The 24,448-nt window shown below is 35.0% G+C and overlaps 1 protein-coding gene across 2 annotated transcripts in view; it reads left to right on the forward strand.

Moving 5' to 3' along the window:
* The window catches only part of LOC118185335 (palladin-like), a 29,327-nt gene extending 6,505 nt beyond the window's left edge, over nucleotides 1-22,822 (forward strand). Inside the window, exons 5-7 of one of the 2 annotated variants that reach the window (XM_035355176.2) lie at nucleotides 4,457-4,627; nucleotides 9,757-9,980; nucleotides 22,364-22,822. In XM_035355176.2, coding sequence (XP_035211067.1) covers nucleotides 4,457-4,627; nucleotides 9,757-9,980; nucleotides 22,364-22,552 — 584 coding nt within the window. In that variant the 3' untranslated portion in view covers nucleotides 22,553-22,822. The remainder of the gene's footprint in view (nucleotides 1-4,456; nucleotides 4,628-9,756; nucleotides 9,981-22,363) is intronic. The other variant, XM_035355177.2, reaches the window with a different exon arrangement.
* Nucleotides 22,823-24,448: the final 1,626 nt, after the last annotated feature.

Genomic DNA, 24,448 nt, shown 5'->3' on the forward strand with positions numbered 1-24,448 from the left:
TGTATATTTCTTGCATTGTGATAAAACAACGGTACATTAGAGTAATCGAATTTTGAATGACGTAATCTTACTGCGAATATAGGCATGTGGAAGCCCAAATTTGAAATTTGGAATTTGTTTTATTATCGATTTCATATTTTGTAAAACTTTAACAAATTTTTGATTAATAATTTCAAGGGTTTCAAAGTGAGCAATGGTGAGCAAGAGCGCGATATTGCTCTTGAAATTGCAATATCGCAAAATTGCAATTTTGCGATATTGCTCTTGAATTGTGTGTGTGTGTGATTATGGCAAAGCCTCGAGGGCTATCTGCCTAAGAGGAGGGATGCCTTCGTGGAGGACTTTCTAAGGGAAACTGGCTCGTATACACGTTACACATGGGGAAAACCACGAAAACGCCCATGCAGCCAGCCCGTTCGCGGGATTCGAACCTCGGACCGAGCTAACAGTGTTCAGCGATTTTACCGCTCGGCCGCTGGTGGGCGCTCTTGAATTGAATTTTATGGTTTAAGTGCGAAGAACGTGATATTTAATAAATGTGACAGAGAAAATGTTAAGAAAACACTTCTTTGGACTTAATTTAAAATCTGAAACTTTATGTTTTTTTTTCGGTGGGGCTTATTTCATCTCCAGTTTTATTTGGCTTCTTTTCTGCGGATAGCTGCCTTCGGCTGGCGGTTGGTTGGTTTGGTTTATTGAAATTATGGCAAAGCACACTAGGGCTATCTGCGTAAGAGGAGGGATACCTTTGTGGAGGACTTTCAGAGGGAAACTGTTTCCTATACACGTCACACATGGGTGTGTGTGATTATGGCAAAGCCTCGAGGGCTGTCTGCCTAAGGGGAGGGATGCCTTCGTGGAGGACTTTCTAAGGGAAACTGGCTCGTATACACGTTACACATGGGGAAAACCCGTCACACATGGGAAAACCCCGAAAATGCCCATGCAGCTTGCCCGTTCGCGGGATTCGAACCTCGGACCAAGCTACCAGCTTTCAGCGATTTTACCTTTCGGCAGCTGGTGAACCTAGTTGCCTTCGGAATGTACAGCGTCGGATTTATTAGGAGATAAATGTGCGCTATTCTGGCTCTTCAAGAAAAAAAGGCATTCTTCGCAAAAATGCATTCGAGTAACCACTTTTAAAAAAATTGGCATAACTTCCCATATACATCTTTTATCTTTTAGTTAACCAAGAAAACTTGTACTAATATCCAAAATAACCATTTAAAAGGACAACTGGTCTTAGTATTTCCATCACTGAAGTTCGGTAAACGTTACAGTAGCCTATGATAAATTTTTGTCGAGTAAATGAAGACAATACATAATTTCTACATACAATACATGATACATAATTTCTGCACACAATACATAATACATAATTTCTGTATAAATACATAATACTGACAATACATAATTTCTGTATAACTGTCTGGATAATACAAAAAATGAAGATAGTATATATTAAATTCGCATTTCAAAAATAAATATCCTCTTGCTCAAAATGTGTTGATTTCAAATCCATGGCTCTGTAATCTTAAAAGACTGTGAATGTATTTATGCCTCCAAAGAATAAATACATTCACAGTCACAGCTTAAAATTAAAAAATACATTCACAGCTTAAAATTAAAAGTCTAATCACATATCTCTCTAATTTTTAGACTATAGCAGTCAATTTTGCAAGTTAGATTGAAAACTAGTTACTTGCAGCTCGCAAAAGCAAAAATATTTATAAAAAATTAACAGCAGTTTGTATTTAAGAAAATATATATATATATAAAGTAGCATAAATTAAGTGTTAAGAATATGATTATAATTAACTTAAAAAACCAACTCCAATATTTCGCATGGCAGAGATTTATATCAGCATTTTCTTCACCTAAGGCACTGGAGGAGAATATTCTTAAAGCGCGGTGAATCCAAAATGATAGTCCCACCCCCCAAATGGCGGACACTAGCCATTATAGGCGTTGGCTGCTACTAAGACCGACAACGGTAGCCACTTTATTATGGAGGTGCCTAAATAGATGGACCACCGTTACCCGCTGTGAATGGACAGACAATTTACACCCATGCAAATTCTGCGGGATTCGAAAGCGGGTCCCTCGGTATCAAAGATGATAATTAGCCTGGGCTGATAAAAAAAAAAAAAAAAAAAAAAAAAAAAAAAAAAATTGGATCATTCTGTCATTTGAAACTACACGGAAAGGACTTTTTTAGGAAAACTGGCTTGTATCGACGTTACAGATGGAAAAAACCATGAAAACTCCCATGCATCCGGTCCGTTCGCCGAGACTCGAACCCCGGACAGAACTACCGGTGTTTAGGGGCTTTTACCGCTCAGGTGCTCGTAGGCCATCCCTGTAGTTTCAACACGATATTTTCCCTAAAATTACATCAAAATTCAATTAAACGCAGATTTCAGTTTTACTGAAAAACCTAGGAAGCGTTTCCGGTAAAATAATAAAATTATCAGAAATAAAGCAATACACAAAAAAAAAAAAAAAACTGCAAATGCATTTGCTCATTTAAAAATACGTATGTTTCAAAAAATTAACTGCTACATCGATGTAAATATGAATATGAAAATATGCACTGCACCGTATTTGCAATTCAGTGGCGTTTTGAAGATTTTACGAAATATTTAAATTCTGCTCAAATTTGTCGAAACATTCGCCATTTGGGGATCGAAAATCCCTTTGCGATATTTTTTTTTATTACTATCTGCAGAATCTTGGTAGCTAAATTTTCACTACAAGGTGTGTTCGAAAATTTCGGTGATTGGTCTCATAATTAAAAAACCGCGCCGGTTAGGATCTTGCACTCACGCAGACGCAGTGAGAGAAATGTCATCTAGAGCCATCTAACGGCCATTTTACGACAGATAAGAGGAAGCTCACGCTATGAGCAGTTTAACACAGTCAGTGTGAGAAAGATTGTCGGTGTGACATGGAGCAACGCATAAACACAAAGTTTTGCTACGAGGGAGTTTTGAAACGGCTGCTGCTACGCATACGCCGGATTCGAGCATAGTACCGGAATGGACAGTGGAATCTGCTCCATGACAACGCCCGGTTGCACACTGCGATCCGTGTAACCCAATTCCTCGACAGGCACCAGGTTCCAGTTTTGGATCACCCTCCATATTCTCCAGATCTGGCTCCCGCGGACTTCTTCCTGTTTCCCCGCCTCAAAGGAGTTCTGAAAGGCCAATACTTTTCCTACATTACTGAGATCCAACAACGTGTGACAACGGTGCTTCGAGCCATACCGAAAGAAGCGTTTGCAGACAGTTTCCAACAATTGTACACCCGATGTCAAAAGTGTATTGTTGCTAATGGCGAATACTTTGAAGACCAGTAAAGCTATTTTGCTTGTTTCTCTTGTTTCCTTTTTTTATAGTAAAATTCACCGAACTTTTCGAACACACCTTGTACATATATTTCAGAAAAAAGGTGGAAAGATTATCCTCAATCGAAAATAAAGGCAAAATCACAATTGCGCTACTCATAATATTTCAAGCTTTACCATCATTATCATTGGTAGCTCCTTCGCCTATTTAGGAGACGACGGAAAAGCTGTGTTTCTTTCCCTAGCTTCGTGCAGTTGCCAACCTGTTAAGATCTCCTTAAATTAAATGTTGAGTTATACAGTTGAGACACCCCTTGGAACTGCGTAAAATACGGTATGCTTAACAAATAATGAACTAGTTCGGATGTCTGCAATATCTTACTAAATGAATGGGTCATCGACATTCAAATAACCGTGTAACATTAATCTACTGAAGTATTTGTAAGAGTAACGAGAAAGATCGACTGAGCCCGGCAATTGCTATTGTTCATTGAACATTTCTTGATGAATTATAAGAACACTGGCGCATTTCGAGTACTTCAGGCAGTTGCTAACAAGTAATCTATCTACGCGTACGTAAGAAGACACGCAGTGCCGAGCCTAGACCCACGCCCCCCCCCCATGCAAATTAAAATTGGCCGCCTTTTTTTACAGAAATATGTTTGATACGGTAGAGCAAGGTTGAAGTCACAGCCAATCAGGGCAGAGAAAGTTGCGCATGCGTAAATGTGTAGCTACTCAACGAAACCCTCAGCTGTTTGCTTCGCTGTGATTGGTCGGCCTTTATACCAAATAATATAAAGTTGAAAAGTTAGAACATTTAAGCAAAATCCTTAAACCCGCTTTTCTGACGTAGCAAGGTCTGGTTGCCTAGCAACGATGCTCACTTTAGACCAATTGTGATTTTAAAAACCTCCATGCGGACGAAGCTTAGAAGTACAGAGAAGGTCATTGGTTGGAATGAAGTAAATACGCATATTATTTTATTCCTTGCATAAATAAAAATTCTTTATGAGGAATTTGTCGGCAAACTGTATCTAAAAATTGTTTCTTTTCTTGTCATTTATTTATTATGCAAATACATTTTTTTCTGGTTTATGTTTGTAGGAAACAACGAAACAGACAATGTTACTGATACCGTTTTTAACGTTGAAGTAAAAAAAGTGACAGAAAGCTCTGTCAGATTCAAAGTCAGCGTCCCCAGCAATGCTTCGTTTATTCAAGTGAAATATGCGGAAAAACTCAATTCTAGTATTGTGCGCACTACATGGAAAAAAGGTAAGCATCCCTTTTCTTAGAAGCTATAAAATAAATGTTTTCGTTTAGAGAAAGAACGGTGAGAAGAGTACCAAGCAGTAGCCCATTGTCCAACGTGTCTATGTGACCAAAATCACGGAACTATATAAGGGAAAAGCTTTGGATTTGGGGTCATTAAATAATTATACTTTCCGAAGCCTTTATAAATCTGCAGCTTATTTTTTATGTTTGCGCTATACTTTGCTGTCACGACATTAATCAAATGAGCAGGCTAGCAAATTGCCATTGCCAATACTGGAAAAAAAATTTAACAATTAATTGCATATATCAAGGCAACAAATTTAGAGATTTAAAAAGTATATGGAATTTTGAAGCCTTATTTTAATTTTAACAATATATGGTTTGATACAATTTTTTACTTTTTTAACTTGATAACTATTAATATTTAAATTACCAGTGAAACTAGAAACTACTAAACGACGTTTTTAACCTCTTATATTACGTACTGGTTGCATAAATGCTTTGCCAGCATCTAACACATTTGCTATACCTTTTAATGTAAATCAGTTTTCCAGTCCTACTTTTAAACAGATCCTGCGTATTTTCCCATTTCACATTTGTATCGTCATGGCATCATATGTAAACCATTCGTCAAAAAAGGAATTCTAAATTTTTTAACCCTGTATCAGCTGCTAAGTTCTCTCATGTAAGAAGCCAGTCATTATCGACATATTCCATAGGCATGTAGATCCATGGAACAACAAGGGATGTAATCTTCATTTTTGCTTTGTTCATTTTTAATTCTCAACTCTTTCATTTTCCTCCAGAGACCCTGCTTTAAGAAAAAATTTAAATGGCAATCTTCGTTTCCACTTTAGAGTATCTATGATTGGAACAATAAAATTTGTTACAATTTTTTTTTTCGAAGCCCAATCATTTAATTAATTTTTAATCAAAGAATTTAACTTTTCATAAGTTTTTGAATTTCTCCGCAAATTTCTCACTAAATTTTACAAAAAATTTAATATTTAGGCATAATTTGAGTTGTAGAATCGATCGTGGGAAGTCGCGCTTTCGAGACATGAAAAACGCAATTTGAATTTCGTTAATCGCCCCAGTAGAACGGGAGATATAGAACAGTCTTTTTTTTTTTTTTTTTTTTTCCCCTCGCAGTGTACTTGGCTAAACATTTGAATATACAAATGAGACTTTTCGTTTTTCGGTAAATACAAGCAGAATTGAACTTCTTTTTCTTCTAGATGTCTTGTTAAATTTCCTGAAGATGTTCCATCTCTCCTTCAGCTCTGTTTTAGTCTCGTTGTTTCTCATCACCACTTCAAATGTTTCGCAGAAACCGCTAAAAAATGAGGTCATAGGCATACCCAGATAATTTCTGTTCTGATGATTACAATATGGAGTGCAGTAGTCACGCGGCTGTATCCATCCAATTGAAATATTCTGCCACAACTCCATAAAGCGGCAGGTGTCTTTATTAGGTGCGTATTGAGTCTCTTCTCTATCGTTCCCCCTTTCATTTTTTTTTTCCTTCGAAATCTCTCTGAAGCAGGTTATATTTTTAGGCTTTTCTGACTAATTCTGTCTCATTTCTTTTTAACATTTACACTGTTTTTCTTGGGCATCTTCAATCACCGTCCTTGTTGAGTGTTTTATTTTCAATTTAACCATTCTTTTCATATTCTAAATTATTTAAGGCTTTGAGCTCTTCCAGAATTTCATTTAGTTGATCTTTTTTATATAAGAAATAAAGAAAGAGAAAATTTTTTTGTATAAGAATAAAAAAAGCATTCTCCTTTTTCATGACCTCCCCTTTCAAAGTTTCATGATCAGAATCTCCATTGTTGGTTTTGAGTAACAACTGACAAATTTTAGGAATAATCTCCTAGGAGTTCTTTCCTGTTTAAGTTCTTCTTTCTTCTTCCTGTTTTCATAGTGCCCATATACTTCTCATTCCTTAGTCACTCATCAGTAATATGAAACAGCCGGTTCACGGGCAGAATCTCAAACTCGCAGTCGGTGCGTGTGCAAACGCCCAGAAGACGAAGGGTCCAACATGCAATCAGTTAACTGATAAGGCGAATGATCTAGCAAGCGTTGCAATTTGTAAAAGGTCAACTTTGATTATTTTCTAGCTGTAATCACCTTACACATTAGTATTTTTAGACTTTGAATTTTTCTTCGCATTCCAACTGTGTTTGTGATTGGTAATACATACAGTGGTGGCCAAAATTGTGGACACTTTTGGAAATTTTTATGTTTTTGAACTTTGTATGCTTATAGAAAACGTTACGTTTCACAAAATGCAAACTTGTACATATAAAGAGAATTTATTACTGAATTCAATACAAAACACAAAATTCAATTATTTACAATACAAAAATATATCGATATACATTAGATAGTGATGATTGCAGTGAGTTATCGGTACTTAGTAGGGTACCCTTTATTTTTGATTACAGCTTCACATCGACGTTTCATTGAGCTGACAAGAGTTTTAAGCTCTTCTTTTTTTATTACATGATGCCAGGAAACAATTATAGCCTCAATTAGTTCCCTTTTATTTGATGGGCGCCTCATTCGGACAAGAGTTTTCAAACGGTGCCACAAATTTTCGATAGGATTGAGGTCAGGACTGTTTCCTAGCCATAACAACAATTTAATGCTCTTTGTACGAAACCATTCTTTCGATATTTTGGCAGTGTGGCAAGGAGCAGAATCCTGTTGAAAAATAAACGAAGCATTGTTGGGAAAGAGATCTCTGATGGAAGGTAGAAGTTTTGGTTCTAGAATAATGTCAATGTATTTTCTGGCATTCAGTGACCCATCGATGACATGAAGGCGACCAATACCATCTGCTGACATGCATGACCAAATCATAACTCTAACTGGGTTCTTCACAGTTGCTTGAATGCAGTCAGGATGTAGCTCTTCTCCAATTCTACATCTTACATATTTTTGCCCATCACTACCGAATAACGATATCTTAGTTTCATCACTCCATATAATGCATTATTAACAACAATTATGTGATTATTATTATTAACATATAACAATTCATTATTTTGCTTTGTTCTGTAGAAGGAGGACCTGCGTCTTATACACCGCAATTACAAGTAGGAATTTTTGTAAAAATTTTTAATATTTAGTCAAGAAGCAATGACATTAAATAAAAGAGTAGATTGGACACCTAGAAAGAGATGTAATATTATTGTGTCATGAGAAAGTGGTCTTTCCTATGCTGAAATTGCAAGACAGGTGGGTGGTTCAGTGACTACATCTGGAGTCCGAAAGTTTTGTGTACGATATCAGGAGACAAATTCGATAAAAAACAAAGAAGGAAAAGGCCGAAAAAGATAAGGCTTTTTTTCGTGGAATTCTACCTCTCAGTCCAACATCTGTTAATCTTTTCAAGATTGTTCTTGAACTGACAGAAACACCAGCATCATTCAGATCACTTCTGATGGCCGCTGATGACATTTTTCTATCTTGGAGTCATAGTCTTTTTATTCTTCTGTCATCAATAGATGTGGTGCACCTTTTTCGGCCTTTTCCTTCTTTGTTTTTTATTGAATTTGTCTCCTGATATCGTACACAAAATTTTCGGACTCCAGATGTAGTCACTGAACCACCCACCTGTCTTGCAGTTTCAGCATAGGAAAGACCACTTTCTCATAACACAATAATATTACATCTCTTTCTAGGTGTCCAATCTACTCTTTTATTTGATGTCATTGCTTCTTGACTAAATATTAAAAATTTTTACAAAAATTCCTACTTGTAATTGCAGTGTATAAGACACAGGTCCTCTTCTACAGAACAAAGCAAAATAATGAATTGTTTCAAGTGTAAACATGATGTCAGCTTCTACTGGCAGTTACTAACATTTGATTGGTTCTCAGAACAAGAACAGTGATTGGCCAGGAAAGCTAGACATTACAAACCACTTTATAACTGTTTTTTTATTTATATTAAAGTACATATAACTTTTTTGTACTGCAAATAATTGAATTTTGTGTTTTGTATTGAATTCAGTAATAAATTCTCTTTAAAATGATACACACAAGTATGCATTTTGCGAAACGTAACATTTTCTATAAGCATACAAAGTTCAAAAACATAAAAATTTCGAAAAGTGTCCACAATTTTGGCCACCACTGTATGTGCCCTTATGTGCGTGCGTGTATAAAATATAAAATATGAAACAAAATTAGTAACAAATTACTAACTTAATTTGGCAACAGCCCTTGTAATTTAGCTACGTGCCTTTTAAAGAATCTGTACTGAGTCACCTTCATCATTACTTTAGCTGCAATTATCGCAATGCTGTATCACTCTTGTCCAATCACCATTCAAAACTGAAACAAAGTTCATAAATACCCCAGCTGTTCAATATGCAGTCACCATTCTCCCTGCTGTCGCTTTGCAAGCACATAATTATAGCTCGGCCGTCTCAAACGCAACCCTAGCTGGCATTCTGCCAAACCACATAGACAAATCCAAAAGAGACGTTATTATTTGCTGCAACGTGAATGATCACGTGAAAGTCTTCTCTTCTTCAACTGCACTAGGAGTGCATGCAGGATCTTCCATATTTATGTATATGCCTCTTATCACGCTTCCTTTTCAAGGTATGAAACCATGTATCAGCAAAGGCCTTTTTTTTAAGGCCGTATACTGATAAAATAGGAACAGGATACGGATACGGAAAGAGATATGCTGTAGGGGGGAGTGTGTTTGCGCTCATGGTGGCGGATGAGGCAGACGAACTATAATGGCTTTCCTGCTTTCACCTATTGTTTAAAGATGTGATAAGCATATATAACATTGTGAGGGGTTCAAAGGACGCAGTCTTGTGAAAATTAAAAATAGATATCCTAAGAAATTAATGATACGGGATTGAAGATATGTATGAAAAATGTCCAGGGATGAATTATGTGTTGAACTCGGCACGTTTTTCTGCAAGTCTATCGTTCCATCTATGCAACAGTTTCAAGCTATCTTCTAACATTAAGTTATCTACAGAGAAATCATTACATATAAATGTATATTAGGAAATATGCATATTATATATATATATATATGTCTATTAGGAAATACGGTAATTTGTTCTTATTCTTTGATTTTTATATTAGGTGATGTTTACGAAATAAGAGGCTTAGTACCCAGTGGACATTACTCTTTCGAATTCAATGCTAGTGGAAAGATAATCAAACTCAGTAAAGTCATTCTCTTGCCGGATAAACCCGAAGTGATATTCCGTACCATACACGATGGCACTGTGCGAATCGAATGGAATCGGAAATTCGGAGACTTTCATCGAGGAACCATCGACTTTCATTCTTTGTCTTATACTTATGTAAGTCTTTTATATAACATTTCTGGGATGAAAGACATAAGTTTGATAATAACAATGAAATTTTTAAATTTATACACATCCCACTTTCAACAGTGCCTTCACCTACTGCCTAGACATACATTTCCAGTCATAAACGTGTTTTAAATGACAAGGATATTCGTTTTGTATTTAATTTCAAGAATCAGTTTTGCAAGAATTAAGAAATCTAACCTTTTATATGATCTTCGGGTCCCTATGATTATATTTAGCAAAAGATTATCCTCATTCTAAAGGAAAAAAAAAAAAGGTTAAACTATACGACTAATATAAGGACCGATATATTTGACTTCAAAATTTGGGATTTTTACTGAACTTACAGAGCCAGAAGATCAAATTTATTGCTCTTCTTAAGCAGTTAATTAAAAAATAACTTCGAGATTCCTTTTTCTTTCCATTTAATGTCATTCAGACACATTCTCGATGATATTTTTTTTTATTTACTAAAGTGTAACACACTTTAATTCATATTTATAATTTAATTCACTATTCTGTCTCATTTGCCAACAACAATCTTAAGTAAATAATTTGCGAGTTTTCAAATTCTAAAAATACGTCAGTGATAATGACATGCATTTTTATTACTCGGAATCATAATCTGACAGTCATGCAAAAGAAATCATTGGACTGAAAACATATTCTAATTTTAATATATGCAAATATTTACGAGTAGTTTATATGCCAATAGTTGAATCCTGACTCTATTTCCTAGAACACAAATTCTATCAGTCTGTGAAAAAGATCTTCCTTGAAAAAATTTGTATTGGTCAAACCTTTTCACGGCAGTTTGAATATCAGTACTCGTCACATAATCTGTTAACATCAGAAACTATTTACTAAAATAATATTTAATTTTTTGTTACAAATCAATTCATATATCTGCTCTTCAATTTTTGTACGACCCCTGAACTTTCAAGAAGTATGATCTATCACCATTGTAAATTAAATGTCTCGATTAATTTTTGCTGCGCTGGAGTCAAACATTTTATGTTTCATTTTTTAGAATGACTATGAATTTTACTAAATATAGCTATAGGAACTGGGGAAGAATATAAAAATTATATTTCATAACAATTTACAAAATTCACGTTTTGAATTGCCATAATATCGATATTTCCGTCATTTGAAAGATCTTGTATGTGTCTGTAACATTGTAACCAACAGCTACGAAAATAGAGACCGCAAAAGGACTTTTATGGAGATGGTGTACATTTCTGTGTAGGATCATCATTACAAAACATTGAACCAAAATATTATTGAAAGTCTAAATTGTTCATATGTAAGTACTTGATATTTCTGGGAAGGATAAAATTCAGATTGAATGCCTCACAGTTTAAGCTAACGATGCTATTATTCCTCGAATACACACGTGTTAGAAAGGAACGCAGCTTTCATTAAAAGTTCTTTTCACAAGGTACTATTACAAACACAGTGTAAGCTATCCGTAAGTGTTGAGGCAGAGAAGCAATCCACATAAGACTATAACTTCGAGGGACGCGCGCGGCTACGCAGGACAATTCCGAGAAACGAGATTATAGTAGCACTACTTTAAGCAGGAGGCTTCCGAGGAATGTTTCGTCTAGCTAGGAGGAACATGTTCCAGCTACGAGGAACATTTTAAAACTTGTCCGAAAATGTTCCGGCTGGAGACGTGTTCCTCGAACGTTCAACCAATCAGACGAAAGTTCTGCTTCTGAAGGATCACGGATAACTTTCAATATGGTGATGGCTCTCACTGTGAAGTCATAGACGGTGGAAATAGGGGTAGATTTAATTATTGCTGTTTTGTTGTAATATAACTGCCTGAATCATTTTTAAAATGTTTATATATTCATTAAATATATAATCGTGGAAATTTCAGAGTTGACAGTATTTTACGACGTTCTTGCAGTTCGGATTTGTTTACAAATTGTTCGTCACCAAAAGTTCGCCAAATTTGTCGTATTTCGTGATGATCGTGTATTATCACTGTTATATAATAGAATTTTATTTCTTAAATTTAAGTTGAATAATTTTTTTAAATCCGTTTGTATATGCACGGCTTTTCTCCTAATTACTTATCTTTTAAATTGTTAATTCCATAATCAGTGACACACTTTAAAAAGCATAAAATATGCATAAAAAAAGAAAAGCATAGCTTATGTAATTATGAGAATACTCATTAAATTTGTCTATTATTTTCATGTTATTAATCAGGGCCGGCGGATGCGGGCTTGCAAGGCCTTCTTCGCAGGCGGGCGCTGAGCTAGAGAGGGGCGCCGAACAGCCAACGACACAGAGGTTTTTTTGTTTGTTTGTTTTGTTTTGTTTTGTTTTTCTTGTAGATTTGTGAACGGATCACAAAACGTATATGTGTCGTATGGAAGTTCTGCAGGCATAGTGTGTATGCAGAACAGCAGATGGCTCTTTGATAGCTGGCTCTGTGGTAGCGAGGGCTCTGAAATCAGTCAGTTGGTGAGTGCCGTGCGAGATGGAAGTAACCCGTGTTGAGCAGCGCGCTTACATCAAAATAGCCGCTCTCCGAGGGAGAAATGCGATGTAATGCCACAGGGAATTAGTAGAAGCTCTTGGGAATAATGCCCTACCATATCGTACAGTAGCACGGTGGGTAGGAAAGTTTCAGCAAGGACATGTGTCAACCAGTGATGAGCAACGTTTGAGACGACCGGTGAGTGTGCGGACCGACTGGGCACGTGCCGTCATCGAGCACCTCATGGATGAAGACAGACGATGGACATTGCTGGAGTTAGAGAGGGCAAGCGGCATCGAGAAACGCACCGTCCACAGGATATTGCGTAATGAGCGTCAGAAACCTTCCCCAGTCAAATTGATGGTGATCGTCGCGTATGACGTCAGGGGTGTCATTGTTTGCCACTTTGTTCCTCATGGCAGAACAGTGACCGCACAGTACTACAGAGACTTCCTGGTGCGGCATGGCGTTCGAGATAAACGTCCGGATCTTGTGGACAGTGCAATAATTCTACATGACAATGCAAGACCACATAAGCAGAGTGTGTACGGCAGCTACTCCGACGTTGGGGATGGGAAGAATTGGAGTACCCATCATACTCTCCTGACCTTTCAGCCTGTGACTTTGATCCCATTCCCAAGATTAAGGAACCAATACATAATAGGCGGTTTGCAACACAAGAGGCCATTGCTAATGCTGTGCGCCAACAGATGACCCGATTCACACATGGTGCGGCAAATGCTTAGGCTGATGGTATTCAGCGCCTCTCACATCGTTGACAGCGTGTGGTGACAGTAGCAGGAGACTACATTGAGGGTCTTTAGGCCCAGGTTTGTCATGTCAACTTTATGTGTATTGTGTTAGCAGTCTTTTGCACGGTGAAGGCTATATTGCCCTGTATACTACCGTAGTAAATTCGTGTGTTACGATATTTCAGTGCTATTCATTGTCCACACATGTAGTTAAGACCTTGTCCTTTCGTCTGTATATGTCACATTTTTCAACCGGACTGGTATCTTCAAGAAACAAAATAGTTGCCATGACTTTTGCCCCAACCTACGTATTAAGTTATTTTCATAAAACGTTGAAAATCTTTATTAGATTTTTAATATTAAGTTGGCTTCTGGGACTTCACCGCATACCCTGCTGGGGAGTGCTGCATCGGATCCTTTGAGGACAAGACCTTGTTCTTCTCGTTAACGATTGAAATTTCAAAATTCGATTAGTTCCTTCGAGCTAAAAAGCAGAATTGTCTACATTGGTCATTTAAGCTTGGGTTTACAACTCATAGTATAATTCATGCCAGTTGTAAACATATATTTTGTGTATATTAGCAAAACATTTTGCTTTTTCATCCTCTGAAATTTTCCGATTACGTGCCTGGTACGCATTGCCCCCCCCCTCTCGTTCTTTGGAGAAAATCCGAATCCGCTCAACTAGAAGGCATTTCAAATGTTGAATTTAATTTTAGGGACATTTTTAATAACTGTTTCTTCAAAATGTACGAATAGTATTTACATAGAAGATTGAACTTCAAAATACCACACGAGGATGGTTCTATCTGTTGCTAAGTCTTTAGAGGTTGTATTCATTCATCGGGGAAATCGGACTGTTTGTTGCCGCTCTTCCGCGACAGCATCTGTTGTTTCCATCTTGATGAGTATTTTGGAGAAGTAAAGTTTTTAGATATTGTCTATGAATGACATGTCCAAACATCCGCGATTTTGTCTGTGATGTTTTTACAAATCTGGCTTTTGTTGACAGGTGATATATTAAAACAACAATACAATAAAACATTGGAAGTATTTACAAGATTGAGGATAGTAACAAACAAAAATCAACATTAAAATTTCACAATAATTCAATTATAAAAGGTAATGCAATAGTACAGTGCGACATAAAAAAAAAAAAAAAGATATGTACAGAGTACGACAACTTCACATAAAACTGTTGAATGTACTGGGAGGCTATTTACAGGGGCATTATTATGTGGTAAATGTTCGCCGGAAGCTGGTATCTGTTTCTTTTGTTTTCGGTGCTGTAGTGGTGGTGTATAGATGGATTGAGGTAAGACTTAGCTGGTGTTTGGGGAGAGAGAGGTTTCGGGGTCATTATATACAGAGTTTTTGGCAAGGATTTAAATTTGACCCATCACAAGGTCAAACTTTTCCTTATTTTTTGTTAGAAAGATGCTAATTCTTCACCAGCTACTCAAAAAAGTTATGATAAAGGTTATTTTTTTATTAGTTTTTCATTATCTTTTTTTTTACTTTTCATCTATATTTTATAATTAGAAGATGTCATGGTTTATTTTGAAAGAAAGATTAGATATTTAATATTTAGAATTGAATTTTTAAATTTAAATTTGAGTGTGAAATTTTGATAATAGGGAAACAAAGAAGAAACCATTCCGTGTGCAGAATCATAACGCAAAGCTGAGAAAGATGAGCAGAAGCAGGCAGACGCAATGTCTCATTTCATAAAGAAGATTAAAACTACTTCGGATGTAAATGATGTTCATATTGAATGAGCATCAGAATCAATTTCAAATGGACAGGCATCATCCGGCCAAAGAACATCAACTACATTGGATGAAGTTATTGAAAGGACTGATGAAACTTCAAAGGAAGAAAATGAAGATCCGAGTATGGAATTAAATGATTTGGAAGTTAAAGATTACCTAGATAATCCGATGGAAGAGACTGGCATAAATGAAAATTCCTTTCCTCATAATGATTTTGATGATCCTGCAAAGTGGCCAAATCTTAGCGACAAAGTGAGATTGACTTTGTCTGAAATAGGAGCCTATTCAAACAAACAAAAAAAAAAAGTTAATGTGTACGAAAAAGTAATAATGGACTTACATTTAGTGATACATATTACAACAGAAAAATGGAAAACGGAGAATTAGTTCCCCGTACATGGCTATTATATTCCATATGTAACAATTCTGTTTTTTGCTTCTGTTGCAAGATATTTTCACCGATTGACAGTAGTAGCCTCGTAAAACGTTATAAAGATTGGATAAATGTGTCTAAACCTTTGCGAAGGCATGAGACTATTAGAGCACGTATGAAATAATTCTTAAAATGGAAAGAGCTTGAGAAAAATTTGAAAAATAAAACATTTGATTCCCAAACACAAGAGATGTATAAAAAATGAAACAAAAACATTGGTTAAGTGTATTAGGAAGACTGATTGAGATAACAAAATTTCTTGGCAGCCAGAATTTAGCCTTTCGAGGTTCATCTGATGAGCTGTATCAAAAATACAACAGAAACTTCTTAAAATTAATGGAATTGTTTTCAAAGTTCGACCCAATTATGAAATTTCACATAGAAAGAGTATTACGACCTAAAGGTAGCAGCAGGAAAGCCATTATCTAAACAAAGAGAGTCAAAATGAAATACTGCAAATTATTAGCAACAATATAAGAGAGAAAATCTTATTATGTCTTCGAATAGCCAAGTATTATTATATAATTTTAGATTGTACTCCCGATATTAGCAAAACTGAACAGAAGAATGTCGTCATACATTTTGTCCTATGCATACATTTTGTCCTCTGATGGAGTATCAGAAATCAAGGAGCATTTAGGCTTTATTAAAGTTGATGATTCTACAGGCAACGGCCTAAACACTAACAGTAACGGAAATGTTGAAAATGTGGAACATTCCCCTTGATGATATGAGATGCCATGGATATGCCAAAGGCGCAAATATGAAAGGGAAGAAAAATGAACTTCAACATATCTTGAAAATAAATCCTCGCGCATTTTATATTCCTTGTGGCGCTCATAGTTTAATTCCCCCCCCCCAATTCAAGAATTATTCAATGTATTTTCTTCTTCTCCTGAGCGATGGTCAGTTCTTTTGAAAATCATTTCCTGTTTAACCTTAAAACCCCTCTCAAACACTCGATGGTAAAGCAAAACTGAAGCCATTCGACCTTTAAGATATCAACTAGGAGTAATCTACGACGCTCTTTTTGAAATATCTGAATATGAATGCTTTTCAGAAGAAGTGCAACCTGAAGCACGAAGTCTGTGTGGCATAATCAAAAATTATAAATTGATGTGTTCCTTGATACTTTGGTATGATTTGCTTAATAGAATTAATACTTCAGCAAAGAACTGCAAGGCAATAAGTAATTTAAAGGCAATAAGTAACTTTGTAAGGATCTTAAGTTTTACTAACGTTTATTTTATTTTAAAACTTTACTATCTTTTCTTATTTTCCACTTCCGGCCAGAATTAAATGCGTTAACTTGTTTATCAAATTGTACTTGCTAACGCCCAAGTATTTAAGTTGTGGCTTTTTGCCAAGAGTTAGAGAGAGAGGGAGGAAGTGAATCCCCTTGCCACTGCATTACACGCGAGTTTTCAATCAGTTGCTGCTTGCCTTTAAGGCCCAGAGGTTTAGGCCTCTTGATATTTAAAACGTTTTGTAATTTCGGCAGTTTGCGTACTACATACGCAATCTTTTAAAAGGTCAGTCTTAGGGTTAGGCATTTGTAAACTAATTCAAAGTTAGCTCCTTATTTAGAATTTTAGTTAGTAGTTTTATATTTTTACGTTCAGACCACAAGTAGTTGGTCTCTGTATCCCGAATTGCGGGAGCACCTGTGATCTTATGGAGAATAAAGGGTAAAGTCAACCCTTCCTGCTGGTGCTGTCTATTCCACACATATTTGAACATAGCTTGAGTAAATTCCCTGTTCCTATTCAGGACACATCATGTTTCCAAAGCAAATAAAAAAGACATACAAGTCCTGACAACTTAAAAACATTCAGTGAAGAATATAGAAGTGACATCAGTTACAAAAGTATTCTTGAGAAAGCCAAAGAACTTAGTGAAGAAGTGGATGGAAAGCATCGGTTTAAAACTGTTGAAGTCCAACAAAATAAAAAGAAATTCCACTTCGATTACGAACATGCTGACAAATCTCCTCAATCTCCAGAAGAGAAGTTTACGGCAAATGCCTTTTTTGGAATTTTGGATATTGCTTGGACATCACTCAATGAAAGATTAGATGCAATGAAAAATCACTGAAATAATTTTAGTTTTCTGGGTAATTTATCAGAAATCGATAATGCAAATTTGAAAATAAAATACAGTGAATTAGAAAAATTGTTACAGTGGGATGACAATAAAGATATTAACGTAGAACACCTTTATGACAAAACTGTAGCTTCGAAACACATTTTTACAGCCAGTACGAATGACCCATTCGATACTCTGAACTTTATTGTGTCAAACAACTTTTGCTTCCCGAACTTAAAGATCATATTTGAGATCTACTTAGTATTTCTGTTACTCTTGCTAGTAGCAAAACATCATTCTCCAAATTAAAATTGGTCAAGACATATTTACGGTCAAATATATCGCAGGAAAGATTCGTAAATCTAGCGTTGATTGCCAATGAAAATGAAATCTGTCGAGATAAATGCAAAAGAAATTATAGAAAAATTGTAAATATGAAATTCAGAAAAATAAATTATTTTCGATAAACTGTTAAAAAAATCAAAAAATGCTTTCTTCAAAACTTCCTTTTCCTATACAAAAATTTAAAAAAGTGGGGGCGTGACTTCAGCTATTTTGCAGACGGGCGCCGGATAACTTTGCGCTTGCGCTGTTATTAATGAAATACTTTTTGGATTATAAATACATTAGAAACTATAATTTTATTGTAAATACTACATATTGAAACATTGGAAATTTATGGATTTATATTATGCATGGTGAAACACATTTGTATATACATTCATTAATATAAATCTTATTATTTACATTAATACTAATAAATATAAACCATCGCATCTATCTGTATGTAAATGTAAATGTAATTATGTAAATATATGACTTATTAGATGCGTATATATATATATATATATATATGTATGAATACAAACATGATCATTGCCCAAAAAGTTTATTTGAAGTTACTTTTAATTCATATAACGATCATGTAATTGGTAGCAACTATAGTCATCAGTTCTTTGCAAATTATTATGGATATGTAATAATCAGTTGAAAAATAATTGATGAGTATTTAAGTACTAAAGAGTGTACACATTTTGTTATTAATTTATAATTATATCATATGTATGATCTACGTAATATAAACATGACTACTAAATAAGAAGAAATGTTACTGCTGTGCATTTATAACATTTGATTACTTAAAACAGTGCACAACTGATTATCACCTTCATGCTTGTTTACATAATGAATTGTACTTTCCAATTAAGTGCATCTTCTACAAAGGGATCCCTCCTGTTAGGCAGATATCCCTCGAGGCTTTGCCGTAATCACATAAAACAAACTCATGATGTGCCCCGCCTAATTTCTAGAGTTGGTATAATGTCTTTTAGGTATATTACCGGGTGTTCTATGGAACAGTAAATAACTCGCACATGTTTTGATTGCTCATGTATTCATATGCTTTATTTGATCCTCATTTCGCTGAATAGTATCTGCTGGCTGTGAGGATGTAAAATATCAGCCATATAGAATTTTGTCACAGGTCTCTTTTTTTTCTTCCAAGAAAATACTTTCACCAGGTCACAAATTTTCCAGTGAGCGATCGAATTTTCATTGGAATGCAGACAACAGAAAATACACATAAGTAATGTCTGATAAATAGACTTATCCAGCCCACCTTTTAAACTATTCTTAGTGTATACAGAATTTGGCTATTACTGATGTAATTGATTGCTATAACCAGAAGTGTGTTTATTTGTTACTTGAAATGCCAGAGTGGAGATCAAAGTGATTAACTTGATAGCAATCGCATTTCTATTATCTTCCATCACTAACATTAAAGTTTAAAACGAAAAGAGTGTGAGCAATACAAAACAACACGAAGAAGCAAACGTCACTTTCGCCAATCTGAGCGATAACTGATTCTTGTTTGGCTTTCAGCCTGTTTACCAAGTGAAGATGGTAACCCTATTTCGCCAAAGAGCGTTTCTCAGAATTGTTCCGCCAAACGTTTTGTTTCGGCAACAAATATCGTATGTGGTAAGGGTTTAAGACTTAACAGCTTTACAGTCATAGGGCTTTCTGCCTTATGACCACGTCATTAAGTCCTATCCCATATATGTAAGAGGGTTTAAGTCATAGCCAGCCAGAGAAGGTTAAATTGTGCAAGCGTAAATGGGCAGTTGAGTCAGCAAAATTATATCGAAAGTCAGATCTTGTTTTCTTCGCCATGATTAGTCGGTTCTCATACAAGTTGATAAGTCAAAAAAGGCATTTAGGCAAAATCCTTGACGTAGCAGAGTCTGATTACCTACCAACAAAGCTAAGCTTATACCTCTTAGGACCGCACAAACTTCTTCTGAACATAACCAAAATACCAGACAACTGATTGCTAGACATAGCGATTTCGTGGTGCTATGTTCGCTTGGTGCAAATGCAAGATAGTTGCTTTCTCATGTAACCATTTATAAGCACTGATGAAAAGTGCAATAATATACGAGTTTCGTATGCCTTTGAGGGTGATAAACACCCTTGGGATTTGATCCCGCGCCTACTACGTAGCATTTGAATACCGAGCCGCTGTGGCAAAATCTTTCGCATGATAGATGCTGATATTCGAACTATTTTGTAACGCGTATGTTCGAGGGGCTCTTCCGATCGTTACACGTTCTTTTTCCAAACTTTTCTGATGCGACATGAGAAGATGCAGTTGACCATCATGAAATGAGTTCCCGTTGTTGATCGATTGATCTTTACGTTTTATGGACTATGGCTGCGGCTCCAACGCATGTCGTAGAGTGTACACGAAGGGGGCGTTTGGCTTGTGTAACGTAATTCGTCATTTGTTCTCAGTGTCGGAAGTGTGTCGGTCACCCAGTCACCATTGTAGCGATCAGGAAGTAGTATGTTCACTTGGTGCTGCTCTTCAATCTTGCCTCCAATGCCAATATTCTAAAATTCAGAGACATTCAAAATCACCTTTAGGTACTTTTTCATGCGTGATACCAGATTTGCGCATATTCCTATTGATTTCATAGGTATCCAACATTTGAAGTATATGAAAGTAACAGTTATTGCATAATAATTATTGGCCGGCTCACCAGATGGCCGGAAGTTATACCTACTACTGACATGTCCGCTCAGACCACTTTTAGAGCATTAATACACAATTTAGATAGACTGAGCTGCCCCGTGTCAGTTACAACTGATCAAAGCCGAAATTTTGAATCTCACTTGTTTAAAGACAAAGAAGTATGGAGCTTGGAGGGTTAAAAATTTGGGTACACACCGCATTCAAATTGCTGCTTACCGTCCTCAGTCCAATCAGCTAATCGAAAGATTTCATAGGCACCTTAAAATTACAATAATGGCTAATAACAACCCGAAATGAACTGAAATTCTGTCAATAGTTTCGTTGGGTATAAGAACAGCCATGAAAAAGGAGCATATCACGTGATGCTACAAATGGCGAATGGTCTACACACATGAAGCTTCAAATTCATTCCAATGTTTGAAATTTCTTTCTACAAATTTGCTATTTAAAGACGTTCATTTTCTACACTTAAACGACTATTACCGAGGAAATAACACCATCAAGCAAGCATACTACCATCTGATCGCTACACCTTCATTAATGTATGGCAATGCAATGCTATAGCCCATTGTTCACTTCTTATAATTATCACATCAAATTACCTGGCACAGCATTACTTCTCTACCCTTTCTATACACTAGACTTCTCAGTTAACGAAGTTTACTTTCTCCAACTGATAAAGTCACTATTGAAGGGGTTTTTTTTACTATTACACCATCAAAAAAACTGCTTGCGATGGAACAAGAAACTATTTTATTTCCTTCATAGGTGATTTAACCAGCGTTTTTAAATAATTAGCTTTAAAGATGAAAATGAGCTTCTCTCACAGTGGCAAGATACGTTTATCAGATACTTATGCAAAAAGAAATCTTAAGTTGGGGAAAAGGCATACCTATACAAACGATCGACAGACAGAGTGTCACAAAAAAATAACCTGATAATATAATTTATTTTCAGGAACTGGTACAATATACAGTATTATGTGCAGCAATTAACATTTATTTCGAGAAAGATGTTTATCTCGAAATAATGGTAATAACTGAAATAATTTAACAATTGTGTTATTAGCACCAACGTACGAGGTCTTATTTTGATTAAAGTCTGTAGAATAGATGAACTTCGCAATGAACTCAATGCTTTCTGTAATTGCAATATCTCATACCACTGGCCTTTTTGTAAGGGGCATATCAAAGATAAGATTTATGGCACAAAAGACGCATCAATTAGCGAATCAAAGTAATTTACACAATTGGTTGTTTGTTTGCCTGTTCTATTTTGTGAATAACTTCAAAAATGAATATATTTATTAATAATCTTTGAAACACTTAACATTATTAAAAACAAATTAATAACCTTTTAACATCAATGTTAACCAATAGATGGAACCAGTGACCTTCAATGTCCTTTACTGCTCCACTAAAGTGGAATCTCAGTGAGTCATGGTACTGTGGCAAACTCTTAAGACAAAAGTGCACTCTAGCCTGAAGTGTTGAACAAACAACCACACAGCCACAGATCCACTAGTCAGTAAGAAAAATGCTCATACCAAAATAGCCATTAGTTCCAATATTTCACATAACTTAAGTAATTTATATATTGATCATCTTTAATCTTGATTTTAAAACTTACATGTACCTTAATAATTATTGCATTTGCAACATTTAAAATGCATACTAATTTTTGAAATATCTGTTGATTGAAATCCTTGGTTTACTTAACAGATTATGAACATTGTTAAAATTTTCTGGGGTAAATTTATAAGCTTTGCTATTAACAAAATTTATTCGTTGTCTGTTTTTAGGTTCAGAGGGATGGTAGAGATGGTTGGAAAAAAGGAGAATGCCCTGCAACAATTGAAATACCCACTTGCACTACACCTCGTTTTACCATTTCAGATCTATCAAAAAATATATATTATGAAATTCGACTGAGGGCTCACACATCATCTGGTTATGGAAAGTCTTATCGACAGAAAGTTTTCTTCGTTTGATATGGAGCAAAATTACTTAATAATGTAACAGAGTCTGTGCCAAGTATGCAGAAAAGTTTGGCATATGATTGTTTTGTACAGGAATACATTTTCTTTTTACTGCAGTATTCTTTCAGAGAGAAAAATTTCTCATCCTTTTAAATACAATAAATACTGCTATAATATATGATATGTAAATCCTTTCCTCATCTCAAAACTGAGAGATACAGTTTCCCAAAATTTCCACCCCTATGCTTGCCAAGCAATTCTTAATAAATTTATATTTTTTTACTTCCTGTTTGAAGTGATTTTTTCCATTAATAAAACACCAAAGTATTCTATAATATGGCTTTATATTCTATTTCAAACTATTTTATCACGTTTTTTCCAACTTTTATGAAACTGTTGCAGAATTTTTCATAATTTTGTTATTCATGCAATTTATGCTGAATGCCAGCAGATGAAACTAGAATTTAGGAACATGTATTACAATTGTCATCAGGGACCAATTAAAGTAGAAGCTCTTAATGCTCCTTTTAAAATTCTGCTTAAAAGAAAAATAAAACTATAGATTAAAATAAAACTACAGATTTTCAGTAATAACTGCTGAAGTTCCACGAAATCTTCATATGAATTTTGTAACATTTTCCAAAAAAGTAAAAATTGGCAGCCAAGATGAGTATTAGCATCATAAATAATCCCACTTCTCTGGTCAAAATTCCTGTATCCAACAGAATGAAATAAACCTCAGGTAATCAGATCTGAATTTTTTAATTGATTTATTATTTAGTATTTGAAGTTACCTTTCAAAGGATTTCTGATTCTAAATTTGAAAGCGAAATCTGCAGTTTTTATAAAGCACATTGTTAAATTCATACCATTATTCTTACATTACTTAAATCACAAAATAGTGACACAAAAAATAAAGTCTAGAACACAGAACATAATGAAATTCATTAGAAATTCAAAAATAGATTCTTAATATGAGTAAGAGTTTTAGAAAAGGTGGATACAGGTATTATTTCATTTCCTTAATTATTAACAGCAGCTATCTACTTTCAATTAAAAAGTTTCTTAAAATAAGGCACAAAACTTCATGAAAAAAATTGCAGCACTAGGGTAAAATAAAATCTTAACTTTATAATCCCCATAAAGAAAAAAAAAAAAAGATTCCGGTTAATGCAGTATGCATAATACTTAATCATTATAATAGAATAATTCTTATAATCAGAAAATTTCATATTTTCACAAACAAAATTCATGGAGATACTCAAAGAATTAACTAATATAGATGCCAAGTACAAACCTGAACCAAGACTTCTGCAAACAAAGCAACTAAAAAAAATCATTTCAGCTATTAAATACTTTCAACAATGTGAAAACAACATTCATTACCAAATCTGTAGCTTAATAAAAAATCTATTTAAAATTTTTTATTAAGCAAGTAATTGGGATTTATTATTTTCCTCCACAAGTGAGTTAAGTTTTGCTCATTAAATCAAAAAATCCTTGCATTCAACTGAATTTTAACTTATAAACTGATTTTATGGCTCATGTCACTTTTTTTACATGTAACTAATTTTCTAAACTAGCTTTCTCTGAATTCAACATACAAAAGAGGAATAGATTTGATAGCTTGAAACTACAATAGAACACACTAAGATGGATAATCACTATTTCAAAAAATGAGTTATACTTTCAGAAACATCCAAAGGCTGCACAATAGATTAACAGCTTGTCCTTGGAAGATGACTATTCTGAAGGCAAAAACACTTACTAGACTAAGTACTTTTAATGCATTTAATATAAACACTTTTATCATACCATATGCAAGAAAAAAAAAACTGCTATTTCAAGTTATCTTCTTTTTATATATATACAAAAAAATCTTCATAATAAAAAAAATTCTACAAATTT

This window comes from Stegodyphus dumicola, chromosome 3 (genome assembly GCF_044657685.1).
Source record: "Stegodyphus dumicola isolate Sdum_Otavi_A_Nest chromosome 3, ASM4465768v1".
NCBI lineage: Eukaryota > Metazoa > Arthropoda > Arachnida > Araneae > Eresidae > Stegodyphus > Stegodyphus dumicola.